We start from the raw sequence: 15,899 nt of genomic DNA, 5'->3' as shown, positions 1-15,899 counted from the left end.
TTTAACACAGGATCTCAGCTTTTCCAGTTGTGGTTTGCTGTATTCCCTTGTGCTCTTTTTCTTTCGTTATCCTCTCCAACTGCAGGCAAGAAATGTGCTTGTTTCCAGGCATGGAGCATTCTCACATCCTGTTCTTTTACAGCCAGCTTAAAGTCTGTAAAGTTTCGCAATGTCTGTGCTTGAATGTGGACTCAGAAACTTTCCATCATTTGGAAAGAGCATCTGCTGGGACTGATAGGAAATGGGCAACCACCTGAAAAAAGGGGGAAAGTAAACTTTGGAAACTGAAATCCTGGACCCAAGCAAGAAGTCTGGGTGCCAAGATCCCGGATGAGCTGAACGGCTTGTGCTTGCAATCCAGCTCTCGGGCTGGATCTGGACACTGCAGCAGGGCAAGACCGGGACATGCCCCAGCCTTCCCGGGCCCTTGATTTCTGCGGGAGAGAGCTGGGCGTTGTTCACAAGTGCTGTGCATGCTCTGGGCACGTTTCCGAGCAGGGTGACTTTGACCTCCAGGTGTGCAGCCACCCGCGGCGGGCACAGCCGCGGAAGCTGTGCCTCTCTGGGGAGATGCTGCCGGGAAAGCAAAGGTGTGAGCCAGGAGAAAGCACAGGCAGGGAAAATGCCTCTTACTATCCGTTCCCACTGTGCAAAGGAGAAAGGGTAGGCAAGAAATCATGGTAAAAGCCATAAGTAAAGCTTCCCAGGGGTGGGATGTGAGCTCCTAGCAACGATTTCTTCTAGCAGATATCTCCCGCAGGCACTGGGCCTGGAAGGGCGAATGTCAGGACCACCGGCAGCCTGCTGGGTGGGATGAGTCTCCTGCTTATCTCGTGGGCAATGCTCTGAGCCTCCGGCAGAGACGGCCGGGTTTCGTATCTCATCCTGAGAGGCTTCAGCCTCTGCTCCTGTGTGATAGCAGAGCACAGCCCGCCTCGCTTCGCCGCCGGGACCGTTCGGTCGTGGGCTCAGCAGAGGGCTGACTCCTGCCTCCAGGAGGGAGTTCTGAAGATGGAAGTCTCCCGGAGCAGCCAGCCCAGCTTCACTTCGCCCGGGCTCTCCCACACCTTCACCCACACCCCTCGGCGGCTCGGGAACCATCTCCAGCACCCCCTTCTTGCCCTTTTACCCCCACCCTAGCTCGGCTTCCCCCCACCGGATCCGACCACCGCGGTGCCGGGGGTCTCTCGGGGGCCTAACCCCGGGGCCTCTCGGTGAGCCCTGCCCCGGGGGAGCGGCTCCCGGGGCCCGGTGCGGCCGCAAGGCCCTCGCCGGCCCGCCCCGCCCCGCCGCCCGTCCCCGCCCGCCGCCGCGCAGCCGCCGCCGCCGCAGAGGCCGGGGAGGCGCCGGGCCGGGGCCGGGGCAGCCGGAGGAGGCCGAGGAGGGAGCGGGAGCAGCGCGGCCAGCGGGGGGGCCGCCGCCGCGGGGCCAGGTAGGGCCGGGGGTCCTCGGGGGTCCCCGGGGTGCCGGGAGGAGTTGGGGGGCTCGCCCCTTTCTGCTAACGGGGCCGGAGCTTTCCTTACGTAACGCGCAGCGGCCTCGCAGGGAGCCCCGGGGGGGAGCGGGGGGCAGCGATCGCCCCTTCCCCGCAGCGGCCCCGCAGCCCCCCGGCCGCGCTGGGCCTTGGGGGCCCCCGGGGGGAAGCCGGGCCCGCAGCTCCCGGCGGCGGGAGGCGAGGGGAGAGAGGCTCGGCCTGGCTCGGGGCAGCTGTTCCAGAAAGAAATTAATACATGAAAAAGGCGAGGAAGATCTCTGCGGACGGAGCGGAGCTGACTCATCCCCGCTGAGAGCGGCCGGCGGGGTGAGCGGGGCGCCCCTCGCCCTTCCCTCCCCGTCCCCGGGGTCAGGGCGCTTCCCAGTTTCAGCTGGGCGCAGGTCATCGGCCCGGGGAGCTGCATCTGCCAAATTTCCTCCCGACCCCTTCCCAAAAGGGCCTTTGGGTGCTGGCCGGGCCTGGGGACGTCGCTGGCAGGGCAGGGCAGCAGGAGCAGCTCCCTCAGCATCCCCCAGTGCCCTCCAGTACGCCCAGTGTCCCCCAGTGCCACCAGTATCCGCCAGGAACCCCCAGTGGGACGCAGCCTCACCCAGGGGCTGCAGAGACGGGCGGTTAACCTGGACTTGTAACTTGGTTCCTTGTTCTCACCTCACACTTTTCGTAGCTCCAGCAGCTGCCGCAGGCTGCAGCATCCCCCAGCCGTGTTTAATTGGTATTTATGTGCGATAGCTTAATAAGGGGTTTCGGTACAACGCCGTTCTGAACTTGTACCCACGCAATTAACAGCGGGCTCTTTCTTTCTTTAGTTCCGTAAATATTAGTTTAGACTAAATCACGGTATTTGTATTTGCTTTTAAGGTTTTTATCTCCTCTATGCTCCAGCGTTTATTGGGTGACAGATAATGTTGCATGATTCAATCAGTGAAAAGTAAATCTGCTCTGTCATGTGTAGTTTGAAAGCCAAGCTGCAGCAGGAGGGCTCTGATCCTACAGGTGTTGGTAGCTTGGTTGTGAAATGACACTGCCCAGGCTGGGGGGCAAAAAGATGCTTAAAAGCATGCCAAGGGATAATTTTTCAGTCAATAGAGGAGATAAATAGGAAATGATCAGATTTTGGGATCTTGAGGCAAAAGACCCTCGCGCTTTTTTTCCTCATGCAGACATTTCCTCGTTTCATGACCTGATGCTCTGCCCCCCCCTGCTCGCACACTGGGGACGTGTCCCAGCACCTGCTGGGTGTCAGACTAGGACCTGTGGTCACCATCAGAACTGCTGCGCAGGCCCAGGTTTATTAGGAAAAATGCGACTAGAGTAAGGCTAAATCCAACCTTTCAATTTTCTTAGCCTTGAATCCGATAGACTCCCATTGTCTTCGTGGCAATTTAACCTGCCATTGATTTTATTCTTATCTTAAAATTTTATACAGCTCCTTCCTCTCATGTAAGTATCATAAAGTTGATAAGTCTGGGTAGGGAAACTTCAACGTAGACATGTCTGAGGGTTACCAGTCACAGAGGTGGACGTGACTTTGGTCGCAGCCAGTCCTTGTGTTCGCAAAGGGCGCCCCGGCCGCCTGCTGCCCACTGGGCCCATTTGGATTTCAAAGCACAGAACTGCGTGGCCAAAAACTTTGCCATCTGCGTCACTGAGAAATATTTAAATTCAGCCTGATGGAACTGCCTTGTATTCAATGAAATCTTCTTTGCTAGGGCTGGCGCTAGGGTCCTACAGCTCCAAAGGAAGCTTCCCATTTCCTCCCCACGTGGTTACAACCCAGTGCTCACAGAGGTGCTGCTCGCAGCAGTGCTTCGAGCTGGCTGCCCTGCTCAGGCTTCCTGAACGCAGCTCTGCAGGACTTCAGTTGTGACTTGTGCTACAGTGTTTCCCACTCAAGAAAATCAGAATATTTTCCCGCTTGAACATATTACGTATCCTCTCCTTGGTCTGCCTTGTGTTGGAGCTGAGGTGCGTAGTCACTCTGAGATATTTGCACAGTCAGAGAGGGATGAGAGCATTGAATTCATCTCCCTCCTAACCTAATCTGAGTTAATGTGCTGAGAACCCACTGGTGAAAAGCAAGGGCGCTTGGCTGTGGCCATGCCTTGATCCTTTAAGGATTTGAATCCCTGTTAAGCATGCTTGTCTTACAACCCGCACTCGCACAGGATGTAATCAGTTTTGTTTTCCATCTGTTAAACAAGAGGCTTCTGATTAGCCCCTGCAAGCAGAAATAATTATTTTTGTTCTTGCTGACAACAACGGCGAGGTTAACCACCACATACATATTTCATCATGTTTTCCACGCTCAGCATTTTTAAACACCTTGTTCCGTGTGCGTTACACGATTTGCCTTACAACAGGCAGGGATTTGGCTTTCGGTATTGTCCCTTAATTAGAGTAATTGCCTAAGTGGAGATCCAGGCATCTCCCACTGTCCTGTAGGCAGAGCCCAGCCCGCAGCCGTGCAGCAGCCTGCCCCAGCTCATGGGCCCGGCGAGCCCTGCGGCTCCCGTGGAGACGCACACACATTCTACAAAACCCAACCAAAAAACGTGCAGCGTTCAGTTTTCAAGAAAATATTTTCATTTTACAAAGCGGCTCAAAGGGGCTGCTGGCAAAATGGAGCCGGGAGGTTCCAAAAGGCAGCTGGCAGAGCGGTGCATCGTCTCTCAAAGCAATACTTATCTGATTTTCGAATGGATGGATCTTTAGCGTTTTAAATTTTTGATGACGCTAAATGGAAATACCCGTCAGAGGGCACTCATGAGACTGGGCTGCTGTGGCGGGGAAGAAGCGGTTCCTGAACGTCCCCCTTAGTGACCCATCCCACCGTGTCTTGGGCTTGGGGTCATCCGAGTGCCTCCTTAGGTCAGGCTTCAAGGCAAGCTCACCCAGGGGGGCACAGAGCTCTGCTTTTGGTGGCTTTAATAAGGGGCAGAGGATCTGCTTAAAGAAGACAGTTAATACTCGGTTTGGTCATTTATTTGTGTTTAAAGGCAGGTTTTGTGTTTCCAGAACCACACCTGACCAACTGTTAAAATGGCTTCTCTTGCAGAGCAGTGCTTATAAACTTGAAATCCCAGCTTTCGTGTTTGCACAAAAAATGGAGACGTTTAGGTCTAACATAAGCATCTGGCACTTCCTTGGAATCCAGAATACACTGGGTATTTTTTTTTTTTTTGGTTTTGTTTTTAATTCAACTATTTAGCTGCTTACATATTTGGGGCTGCAACTTATTGATGAGCTGTAGCTGGAGAGAGCGGAGGGGCCTTCCTCACGCACCCAGGCGGTGTCCCCAGCTGCAGCTGCACCACAGCCTGCACCCTGCCGTGTGTGTGCGCTCTGGGAAGACTGTTTGCTTTGGTTCAGCCACCAGATCTGTTTTGTTCCCTCTAGGACAGGGATTCTTCGCTTATGCAATAGCAATATCCTGCTCTGACAGGCAGCAGCTTGCTGGAGCGAGTGCTGGAGGCGCTGGGTGGCCGCTGCAGGTCCCTGGGCGCTGCTCGCGCAGGGTGCTGGCCCGGAGAGCTGCCTCCCGGGGGGCTGCGGGGGGCACCCCTCGCGCCGGGAGCCAGCTCTTGGCGCTGGGGTGGGGAGGAATGGTTTTCTGCTGGCATGGAACAGGCTGGAGCAAGGACCGGCAGGCAATTTTCACAGCGTTTCCGCTCTTATGTAATCAGCTTGTTGTCATGCCACATAACCGAAACGTTTGGGAATACGGAATTTTGGTGTATCGAGAGGTGCTTTACGAGTCCGATTCAACTCCCTGCTTTTTAAAAATTTATGAAGTCTTGTCTATAGAGACAGAAGGTGTACACCACTTCAGACCATTGACTTGGCTTCCCTAGAACAAATTGCCGTTCTGGGATAAGAAAGTAGGTTTGCTTGGTTCGTTCCTCGCAGGATCGTATTCTGCCCTCCACCTGCGATGAGACGGTTCTCTCAGTGGCAGCGAAAACAGATGCGTTCGTATGTCACGCAGGAGGCCTCTGAGCTAAGAGAGGTCGGAGTCTGCCGAACGTAGGAAGCAAGGACCTGTGGGGCAAAATGGGCATTGCTCTTGGCCCCGGGTGCTCATGGTGTGGCATCCCCTCAGTCCCAGCTCTTCTCAGCCCGTTCAGATTTTCCCTGGCTGATGACCAGAAAAACACTTTAAGGTCAACGCCTAAGGAGAAATGTTAGCATGTTAACAGCAGCTCCAAAGTCAAAGAAAACTGAAGGTGAAGAATGATTTCGCTAACATAAATGTTATCCGGTTGCTGCTGTGAATTAGGGAGTGAGTGGCGTTACTGATGCTAGAGGCCTGTCCTGGCCGCATTGCCTGAGTGGAAGCCCTGAGGTCCTAACTCTTCCCATCAGAACGCATAGATTAGTTGCAAGAAACAGGAGAAATGTTTCCTATATATATTTTTTAAAGGTGTTTGTTCATGCAGTTGTACTGATAAGGGAACAAGAATGAACCCTTTAGAAAGACAGACTTTTTTTTTTCGTATTTGTTCTGCAACCCGTTTCTCAATGGCAAATGCACACTACTCACTTATGCTGGCTAAAGAATAAAATCAAATCCAGCTACTTGCTGGAGCTACATTCTTCAGGCTGTATTTAATTAATAGGTTGTGGGTAGAAAATAAAACTGTCTGAAACTTAGAAATTTGCCTTAAGTTGCTCTTTGCTTAAGTGAATTAAATAAGTTTCTGAACACAGTAATAATCTCTCCCTCCCCAATTTTTTTTTTTCTCTCTCTTTTTTTCTTTCCCTTTTTTCCCCAGAAAATGGCTGTTCCACCTGCTTATGCTGATCTGGGCAAATCTGCCAGAGATGTTTTCACCAAAGGATATGGTAAATAAATCCAAAATAACTTTGATCTTTCACTGTCTACCTGATTCCTGAAACTGCTATGATGTTATTGTTTTTCTCTGATAAACATTCCAACCATTTCCTTAGAATCCAGAGAATTTTATATCCTAGTTTCACGTTACCACTGCTGTCTGGAAAGGGAGGGTGATTTATTCTTGTTTTGACAAAATTCTTCCTGTTCCCCATAGGTCCGTTGTCTGTTTTGAAAGAAAATTGAGTGTTGTATTTTGACTGTTTCCCTGTGCCATGAATAGGGCCATTGATGTCAGCAATTTCCTTATGAAAAAGCTGCTGCTCGGTATGAATAAAGACATTATTACCTAATCTGGTCCCGGTGATATCACAGGTCAGCAGGACTAGTGCAGTCAGTGCTATCTGAAGGGAGTATGAGCTCCATAAACTGCTTCTTAAAATCCCATGGTTCAAAAGTTGTACCCTGTTGTACTCCTTTTTTTTTTTTTTAGTAGTTCACAGGAGATTTAGAAGGAAGCTTTGTGAAATAAATCAGAAATGCCTATCAAATTAACATATATATAATTCATGGTTTTTTCCTCATTTTCTAGGTTTTGGGTTAATAAAACTTGATTTGAAGACAAAATCCGAGAATGGACTGGTGAGTTTGGACAGGCCTTGAAACCCCGAACATGGCAGTGTTCCTGTGTTTTCTGGTTAAAAATAGAAGTATGGATCCCTTACCCTCCCCTTATCGGTTTTCAGATACGTTATAGCCCTGCGAGGTACTTTGCACCTAGGGCATAATCCTGCCACGAGGCCGCACGCAGACGGGGGCAGCGGTGTGGTGGGGGCACCTTTGCAGCCATCACGGTGCTGCCGAGACCCCCGGGGCGGGCAGCAGAGCTCCTGCCTGGCGGGCTCCCTGGCTAGAAACACGCCCTGCTTCCACAGTCCGAAAGGTTGTGCTCTCCCCTGGCTTTTTCTGCTGCCAAGGGTTTGATTTAGGGCTAGCATGGGGCACAACCCCCCGGGGGCTCTATTAAGGAGCGTTTTGGAATAATGTTTTGCCCAAGGCTGATGCTCAGTTTATGCACAGTTGCAATTAGCGACTTCCCCGTGCCCTGTGGTTGGAATATCGGGCAGTATAATTTCTAAATGTGCGACGTGCTATTTTTCTTAGCAGCCACAAAACAAGCGTAGTGGCGATGTAATTGTGTGCTGGAGCTGATCTTTACAATACCTCTGTGAAGTATTTGCAGGCTTACAAACTGATCCACAGGCACACCTTGTACACCAGCTAGCTCTCAGACTAGCCCCTTGCTTTGTGTTAAAATGTTAAGAATGGTTTGTGACCATTCCTTAGCATGCAGTGCTCTTTCTCCCTGACACTGACATTTTTGTGTGTGTTGGTTTTAATGACTAGCAAATGTATTCTTAAGTCTTTTGAGGACAGTGAAGTATTGGGTAGTATCCCAAATTATAATGACGGGTATGTTCTATGAGTATTTACCTGTGCGCATATACACGCACACATATCTACACAAATTTATATATATATTTTTTTCGCCCTCTCTTTAGGAATTTACAAGCTCAGGTTCAGCAAACTCAGAAACGAGCAAAGTCAGTGGTAGTTTGGAAACCAAATACAGATGGGTGGAGTATGGATTGATGTTCACAGAAAAGTGGAACACTGACAACACACTAGGCACTGAGATCACTCTCGAAGATCAGGTAATTTGGGGATCAAAAGGTCATGTCTAAAAATTAATCTGTGACAATCTCTGATTATAAATCCAACCTGTGAATTTCTTTTCTGTTCAGCTTGCACGTGGCCTGAAGCTGACCTTTGACTCCTCCTTTTCTCCTAACACTGGGTAAGAAGTTAGTAAGCTTGAGAGACAAAAAAAGCAATTTTTCTTAGTTTTAGTTTTCCAAAATACTGTCGTCTTTACTCCTTCTGTCCCAAGATGTCATGACATTTAATAATCTACCTATGTATAAATAAATCTTATACATCTGATCTAAGTCTTAGTATTAACTATCCCTTTTTAAACCTAACCTATAGTAAACCAACTTTGAAATACAGTAACTTGGAAATTACAGTCAGAATCGGGGTGGGAAGGAATTGTTTGTGCCCCTGTTGCTTATTTCTGGCCATGTTGGAAAACGAGTACTTAGCGACTGCCTGAATAAAAATGCCAGACAAGTCAGCTGTAATGCAAAGCTTAACAAGCTCCGCGAGCCAGTTGGCCATGGCTCTAATAGGTCGACACAGTAATTGGGCTCGTTTCCCAAGCTGAATTTATCATCTGAATTCTTGCTGGCCACAGCGTGCCTTGGTGTTGGATGAGCATTGTGGACCCCGTGATCGGATGCCACATTTTATGTGGGCCAGAGGGATTAAGCAGCAGCTGTAGGGCTAGATGTTGGTTTATTTTTTTTTCTCCTGATTATCTTTTTGCAAGCAGTGCTGCCAGTGAGCCAAAACGGTCTGCACATGAGCTTCCCACTGCGGCATGCTACACGGCAGGCTGCTGTGGTTTTAGTCCCAGTGGGGACTTCACCCTGCCTTTAATTTAGTGTTGTTCTTCATTGTCAACTGCTTCCAGCCCATTCCTAACTCTAGATTAAATAGATATTTTTGTATTTGTTAACCAGAATAATTGCTAGTTTTTGTTGATAATTATTTCTCAGCTGTTGTGGAATTTGCAGTCAAGCTAATGCTAGTATTTTTGGCCCTGCTGCTCTTTATTTATGATTTTGGAAGACATAAGAAATTTCTGAGTCAGAAATAATAATAATAATAGAACAATCTCTGTACAGGTCTGATACAGCATGTTTTGCAGTTCCTGGGGACTGTTTTTGCTAGCTGAAGTGAAAGGTTGATGTGAAATTTCAAATCGGCCTGACTTTTCTGGAAAGATTTCAGTAAATGATTTGGTCAAAGAGAGAAGAGGCTTGTAAGAGAGAAAGAAAAGAAGAAACTGTTGCAGAAGAGTAGCTGAATGCACTAGGTGTAGCTGTCCTGCAGCCTGAGGATCTGCTCCCATGGTGTGAGCAGACAGAAGGACACCTGAGCAAGCACTGTCCTGGCCAATAGAATAAAAAGGAGCAAGTGACTCAGGAAAGTTTATTTCTGTGTTAACCTTCCTTATGGCTGTAACCATTAAACATTATAACACATCATAAGGCGAAAATGGGGTGTCAGAACCACCGAAGCAGCCTTCTTCCCTAGCAGTGATTTCTGGACACAGTAAATGAAATTACCCAGTTAAACAGGATTGTCTAAAAAGTTCAGCTGGTCCAAGCCAACTACTTTTGTCTGTGGCAAACAGTTTCCGTCATTTCCCTGTCTCTAAAAAACTTCTAAAACATGAGATTACTTTGAGATGAGGATTAGCTTTTGTCACCTCAAGTCTGATTTGCTGTGGTGCTGCTTGGCAGAACGCAGCTCGGAAAGACACCACGCTGCGTTTTACTGCTTACAATTCACTGTAGATGAATTCTGTTTTTGCAAATGTGACATATGAAAAGGGGCCATATCGTGTGACTCGCCGGGTGTGTGTACTATTACATTGATTTAAAGTAACTGAGTTGGTTAAGTTGCTGCCTGAGCAAGATATGAGATTCTTTCTTTTCTCTTTAGGAAAAAGAGCGCTAAAGTTAAGACAGGGTACAAAAGGGAACACATCAACATGGGCTGCGACATGGATTTTGATATTGCTGGTCCTTCGATACGTGGAGCGCTGGTGGTTGGCTATGAGGGGTGGTTGGCAGGTTACCAAATGACTTTTGAGACGGCCAAGTCTAGAGTAACCCAGAGCAACTTTGCTGTTGGCTATAAGACCGATGAATTCCAGCTTCATACTAATGTGTAAGTATTGGCAGATGGGCATTAAAAAGAATGTAAAAGGATTTTGATGCATTTAGGACAATGAAAGGGACAGAATTTCAGCACTTGTGATAGAGGGAGTGGTGGATTTGACATTGCTTCTTCATTTAAGATGACAAACTGCATTTTTTAGCTACTTTAGCTTTTTTTTAAGTTACATGGGTGAAGGAATGGAAGGAACTGGGACTCACTGAGCACCCAAGCACACACAGTCCCTCTTTCTAACAGATACGGATCTTTGGAATCTATTAGTGGATTTATAAAACAAGTGGGTTACAAAGATATTGTCCATGAAAGTTGCAGTAAAAGCAAGGCCTCCTTTTTGCGCATGTCAAAATCAAACAAAATGGTGGTTTGGTCTGAAGAAGAAAAAATTAATCACAGAGTGAACAAGAACAGACAAAAGGGAATGAGTGGAAGATATACGGACTGGGTTAGTTTCGGTACTGGAAGGGATATGGTGTAAAAGTTTGTTTTAGTGTTGTAACTCCTAAAACTCCTAATAATCTGTTTATACCAGCGCTTGTCTTTTCTGAATACATGGGAAACTAGGACTAAATTCCATGAAAACCTTAATTTCTCTGTCTCCTGTTCCTCTTAAAGAAGCAATTTATGTCTTTTGGGAAGATTTTTTTTTTTTTTTAATTAGGCAATCCCTGCTCCACCCCCACCTCCTTTACCGCTCCCTTGGGTAATTGCATATTTGCATATAGCAGAGCTGTTGCAGGCTGTTCCCATTTCGGGGCTGAACAACTGTTCTGCTTTCCTGGAGCTGCTTCTTCAAAGGCTTTCTGTTCTGTTTCATGCTGTTTCGCAGAGATCTGGTTTAGGAAGCTCAAACTGCCTCGCAGAACAATTGAACCTTCATGGCCCAGACGGCATGTTTGAAGGGTTGCCAAAGCACAAAAATGTGGGCAGAAAACTTTCATCAAAACAATACGCGGGGTCCCCTCCACTCTGTAGTTATGAGCTATTCCTTCAAGCACAATGACTTTCACCTCTGTTACACTGCAGCAGTTCAAAATGTTGTATTATTGGCTTTTGCTATAAAATCCTGTAATTACTATTACTCTCGATTAAAGCAACAGCAGAAAATAACTTCAGAACAGTACAGTAAGGTCTGAGCCCCTGCTGCTGTTCCTTGGACCCCACAACGATCTGCTTCTTAGGTCACCGTTACTGTCCGTGAATGATGAATCATCTTCAGGAGGATGCCTTGTTTGCCTGTTTAATGTTCGTACTCGACCACTTGACAGGCAAAACCATAAACGTGTGATATGAATGGAAATCTTAGTTATTGATATTAATGGATTAGCTAGGTACTTTTGACATGTTTCAGCTTTGAAACATGTCAGAGCTTTTGTAGAACCCAGGAAACAGTCGTGTTTGGAATTTGCATTGCTGGTGTGCTCGGTCATTATATCTAGCCAGTTCAGTGTTTCAAAAGGATGCGGTGGCATAGTAGATAAATCAACTAGGTGGGGCTTGAAACATCAACTTTTGTTCCTGGCTGTTTCATAGACCAGCCAGGTTCATAGACCAGCCAGGGACTTGAGCAAGTTGCTTTCCCTAATGGTGCTTAAATATCTTCATTTCCATAGAGGACAATGTTTTTGATCTATGCATGAAAAGCGCTGTTACTAGAATTAAAAGAAGCCTTGATAATTTTTTTTCTTATAATTTTTTAGTAATACATGATAAATAAAGGGAGATAGGGCTGGATAATTTCTAGTTTAAAATATGGTTTTCCTCACTTTTTGAGCATAGCTCAGACCGCCCCCCCCTAATGTTGCAGGTCAAGACAGAGCTGTATGGGAACCTTGCACAAAATCTGCCTGTATAACCAGCTCTCCTCAGTCCTTTTTAATCCCTCCTTTTCTTGAGAGCCAAGCACATGCAGTTATATGTGAGCTTCAGTCTTATCTGAAGTAAGTATTGTAGCATTTTTCTGGAAGAATTGCTCTAACAGTTTAAAAAGCTGCTGCTATTGCTTGAACTTTTAAATAGGCATATCAGTATTGTTTATGCAACTCTTGTGAACTAATGAACATTGTGACAAAGAGGTAAAAGTGGAGAGATTTGAAATCTGCCTTTTTTAATCAGTAAAGGTTTGGTATACTCTAATAATTGGAACTAGTTTATTTCATAATTTAGAAATAATAAGTATTTTATCTCTAAAGGTCTTGCTGTGGTGTAAAGCCTGTTTTGTGCAATATGTTTGTATCCTCTTTTAAGAAATGAGCTAAAATGGGAATCCAGATGCTCACTGGTTTCCAAGGACTGCAATGCTTACTCAAATTATTTGCTTCTGCTTTTATGATCTGGGTGCTCTAAGGTCTTGTGTTTTATTTAGCACACTTTACTCACTGTGTGACACTGGTGTAAGTAGTAACTGGAAGCTTTGCTACTCGGTAGCAGAAATTGAAGACTTTCATCATTCAGCTGTTGGCTAGTGCTGTCTGCAAACCAAAATGAGTTTCATTTCAGTTGCTAGTACAGACTTCTATAATGCAGACATACCATAAGGGCCATGGCAAATGGTATTCATTTGCAAGAGCTGATAGACTTGGATGTTAAATTGGCACCTTCACTTCTGATACAGTTCATCTGTGTCTGGTAAAAGCATGCTGATGAGGCAATGTTAGGATGACTCTCAGGCTCTGTGATTGGGGTACAGCCCTTTCGGGGCACTAGGGAGATGTATGTCTGGGAAAATAATTATTTCATAGATATGCAGAGAAGAAAAAAATGTCTTTTACTACAAAGATTCCCGTCTACAGAGAGGGGGAAATTGGAAACTGTCATCATTAGTCTATTTTTGATAGTTTGTTATGGCTTTTTTTTTTTCATACACTGCTTTTTGAAATATTGTAACTATTGATGAATTTAAGCATTTAAAAATGACTTCATAACCCATCTGGCCAAATGTCTCTATCTTAGTTGTTATAGAGAGATTAAATGAGGTGTAAGTGAATGTTCTGCAAATTCAGATCCTACTGAAACATAGATGGTTGTTTTGGGATGCATTTTAAAACTAGACTGATATATTCCTTCCAGGAATGATGGAACGGAATTCGGAGGCTCCATTTACCAGAAGGTGAATGATAAACTGGAAACTGCTGTGAATCTTGCTTGGACAGCTGGTAACAGCAACACTCGCTTTGGAATAGCAGCCAAGTATCAGATTGACCCAGATGCCTCTTTTTCTGTGAGTGCTATATATGTGCATTTAAAAGCATTTGAAAGTAGGCTCTTGTAATGGAAATGTGAAGCAACCTTACATCAATGAGTAAAGTCCAGTTTTGATGCAATTCAGTGTTGTATAATTGGCACATAAATCTATTTGTTTAGCTTTGCGCTGAATGAAAGCTCGCCTATTGGATTTTCCTTGAAGCTAATACAAAATGTTTTATTGTATTATTGGGCACCATTCTGAGGATTTTTCAGTTATTATTAAAAAAAAAATACAAAATTAGTTAACAAAAACATTGTCTGTAGCAACTGAAGTTTTGTTGAGATTTTGGTTTTAAGTTATGGCAAAATTGACTCTAGATTTTATTTTATTCTTGTGATTTGAAACCTGAAATCACCTACCTGTTTAAAATATATTATGTAATTTTCAAATGGGAAGGACTTTAAAGAAAGATACAGATCGTTTATGTATGCAACTTTTTCCCTTTAAGGCTAAAGTGAACAACTCCAGCCTGATTGGACTAGGATACACTCAGACTTTAAAGCCAGGTAGGTCTATGCAGAAGAAATTCAGACATCAATAAATGGTATTTCAGTCTTGAAATATCAGGGAGGTTTTTTTTTGTGACATACTGTGATTGGTTTTGTAACATTGCTGTTCCACGTGGCAACCCAGTGGTGAACTTTTCCAGGGACTAGTCTGTTAAATTTGGATGTCTATTGGAAACAGAATTGCTAGAAGCCAGCACCCACTGACACCTCAGATTATCTTTTATGTTGATACAAAGTTTATCTCCAACCAAATGTTTCACAGATAAGAAAATGTATTTTTAGTACTTCCAGAGGTTTCCTGTCACTGAGTTTGTTTGCTGTTAAGTGGTATATTTGCAAGGTTTGCTGGTGCAAGAAGAGGACGATCTTAACAGCGGCAGGGTTTGTTTTAGTGTAGTCTAAAAAATCTGCTGCCAGAATACCAAGCAGATTGACAGAAGGTACTACAGTAGACAGGGCTCAGGCCCTTTCACTCCCAGATTTTAAAGAGGTTTAGAAAAATGAGGTTGTGTCAAGGTCCCGGTTTTTCATTATACCCAAGCCTGAAATTAGATTAACTAGTATACCAGCAGCAGTGAACTGACTGAGGGTTTTAATTACTTGGGATGATAAAAAGCAGAGTCTATCACTGTGGTTTGCTTATCCTAACTTTCAGAATTCAGAGAGATTTCATATCTGCAAATTATTTTACAGAGCTCAGTCCTCACATAGCTAGCTGCCAAATTACATTAACCTAACTACCTGGTAAATTAGAGCAGCAGCACACACACTGCATTTACTGAATGTAAAGCTTATTCTGAGTTTTAACAGCAGTCTTTTCTGACTTTTCTCTATTTGCAGGTATCAAACTGACATTGTCAGCTTTGTTGGATGGCAAGAATGTCAATGCAGGCGGTCACAAACTTGGCCTAGGATTGGAATTTGAAGCGTAAAAAGTGATTCTACAATTGCTAATTTGAAAATACAGCATAGCTACCTTCAGAATATATTGTACCTTTCAATGTTTTATGTCTGGGATGCAAGTATTGCTAAGTATCAGTCCTGCTAGTCCTTAAAGACAGCTAAGCTTTAAAATGATGTTTCAGAAATGGAGACAAAAAGCATTAAAAAAAAAATCCTAATTCCAGGCTTTTTGGGGGAATGTTATTGCCTATCACATCTGTCAGCTGCCACATGATAGGAAATAGGAAGGTGTTATTACCTTTACTAACATATTGATTGCACAAGGAATATGTTAATGTGGTATAAAAATTGTGACTTCAAGAATTACAGACCACTATATTGTACTGTTAATTCTGTAAGCAAAATGTTCCGACACTTTAAGGTTTCAATTCACGATGGAATGTTCAAGCTTGTTTGAAAAGGGATTTTTTTATTTTTATTTTGTTGTGGGTATTTGATGAATGGTTGTCTCGTTTGGTTATCTTACACCTACAGCTGTCTCCAGAGTGCTTTAGGTTGTCCACCTTGTATAACTCCTTTGCCGAGGAGGTTTGATGTGACTCAGCCAATACAACTTGTCCTGTACTGTGGTTCCTTTCCCTTGCACTAAATGGAAAGCTTGTAAGACCGGGACATAATCAGGGAAGAGTCTTTGTAACTGTAATCACATAGTTGCATCACTAAATTTAAAATGGAATTCTGTTTTATTACCACTTTTTTTTAGCAACTAAATGGGTACATTTTTAGAGAGTCTTCCATTTTGTGTGGAACTAGACCCCAAAATGCTGTACTTGACACTACTAAAAATGGATAAAAAAACCCAACCCAAACCAACTTGAATAAAATATTGAAATGTCACCTTTCACTTTGTGTATTATTGTGAAGACAAGTTCATATTTATTCTTGGCTCAGGAAGCAGATTGGCAATATCTTAGTGCATGTTTTTTAACGTACATTAAAGAATTAACATTAAAGAACATATATTTAAGGTTGGACTAGATGATCTTAGAG

General features: G+C 44.9%; 1 protein-coding gene across 1 annotated transcript; it reads left to right on the top strand.

Annotated features, from left to right (window-relative positions):
- Window positions 1–1,281: 1,281 nt before the first annotated feature.
- On the top strand, window positions 1,282–15,746 carry VDAC1 (voltage dependent anion channel 1). The gene is made up of 9 exons (XM_048057040.2): window positions 1,282–1,432; window positions 6,268–6,337; window positions 6,919–6,968; window positions 7,889–8,041; window positions 8,132–8,184; window positions 9,957–10,184; window positions 13,260–13,410; window positions 13,886–13,943; window positions 14,787–15,746. The coding sequence occupies exons 2-9, from the start codon at window positions 6,271–6,273 to the stop codon at window positions 14,876–14,878; spliced, it is 852 nt and encodes a 283-aa protein (XP_047912997.1). The 5' UTR covers window positions 1,282–1,432; window positions 6,268–6,270; the 3' UTR covers window positions 14,879–15,746.
- The last annotated feature ends 153 nt before the right edge of the window (window positions 15,747–15,899 follow it).

This window comes from Anser cygnoides, chromosome 14 (assembly GCF_040182565.1).
Source record: "Anser cygnoides isolate HZ-2024a breed goose chromosome 14, Taihu_goose_T2T_genome, whole genome shotgun sequence".
Classification (NCBI taxonomy): Eukaryota; Metazoa; Chordata; class Aves; order Anseriformes; family Anatidae; genus Anser; species Anser cygnoides.
The sequence above is the reverse complement of the archived record's forward strand: the minus strand, read 5'-3'. Positions and strand labels throughout refer to the sequence as shown.

What these genes read in the sequence shown, in the direction of transcription:
- VDAC1 (XM_048057040.2), top strand. Translation starts at nt 6,271, where the DNA reads ATGGCTGTTCCACCTGCTTATGCTGATCTGGGCAAATCTGCCAGAGAT. An exon ending in TGTTTTCACCAAAGGATATG is followed by an intron (nt 6,338 to 6,918) that starts GTAAATAAATCC and finishes CTCATTTTCTAG; the next exon opens with GTTTTGGGTTAATAAAACTT. An exon ending in CAAAATCCGAGAATGGACTG is followed by an intron (nt 6,969 to 7,888) that starts GTGAGTTTGGAC and finishes CCCTCTCTTTAG; the next exon opens with GAATTTACAAGCTCAGGTTC.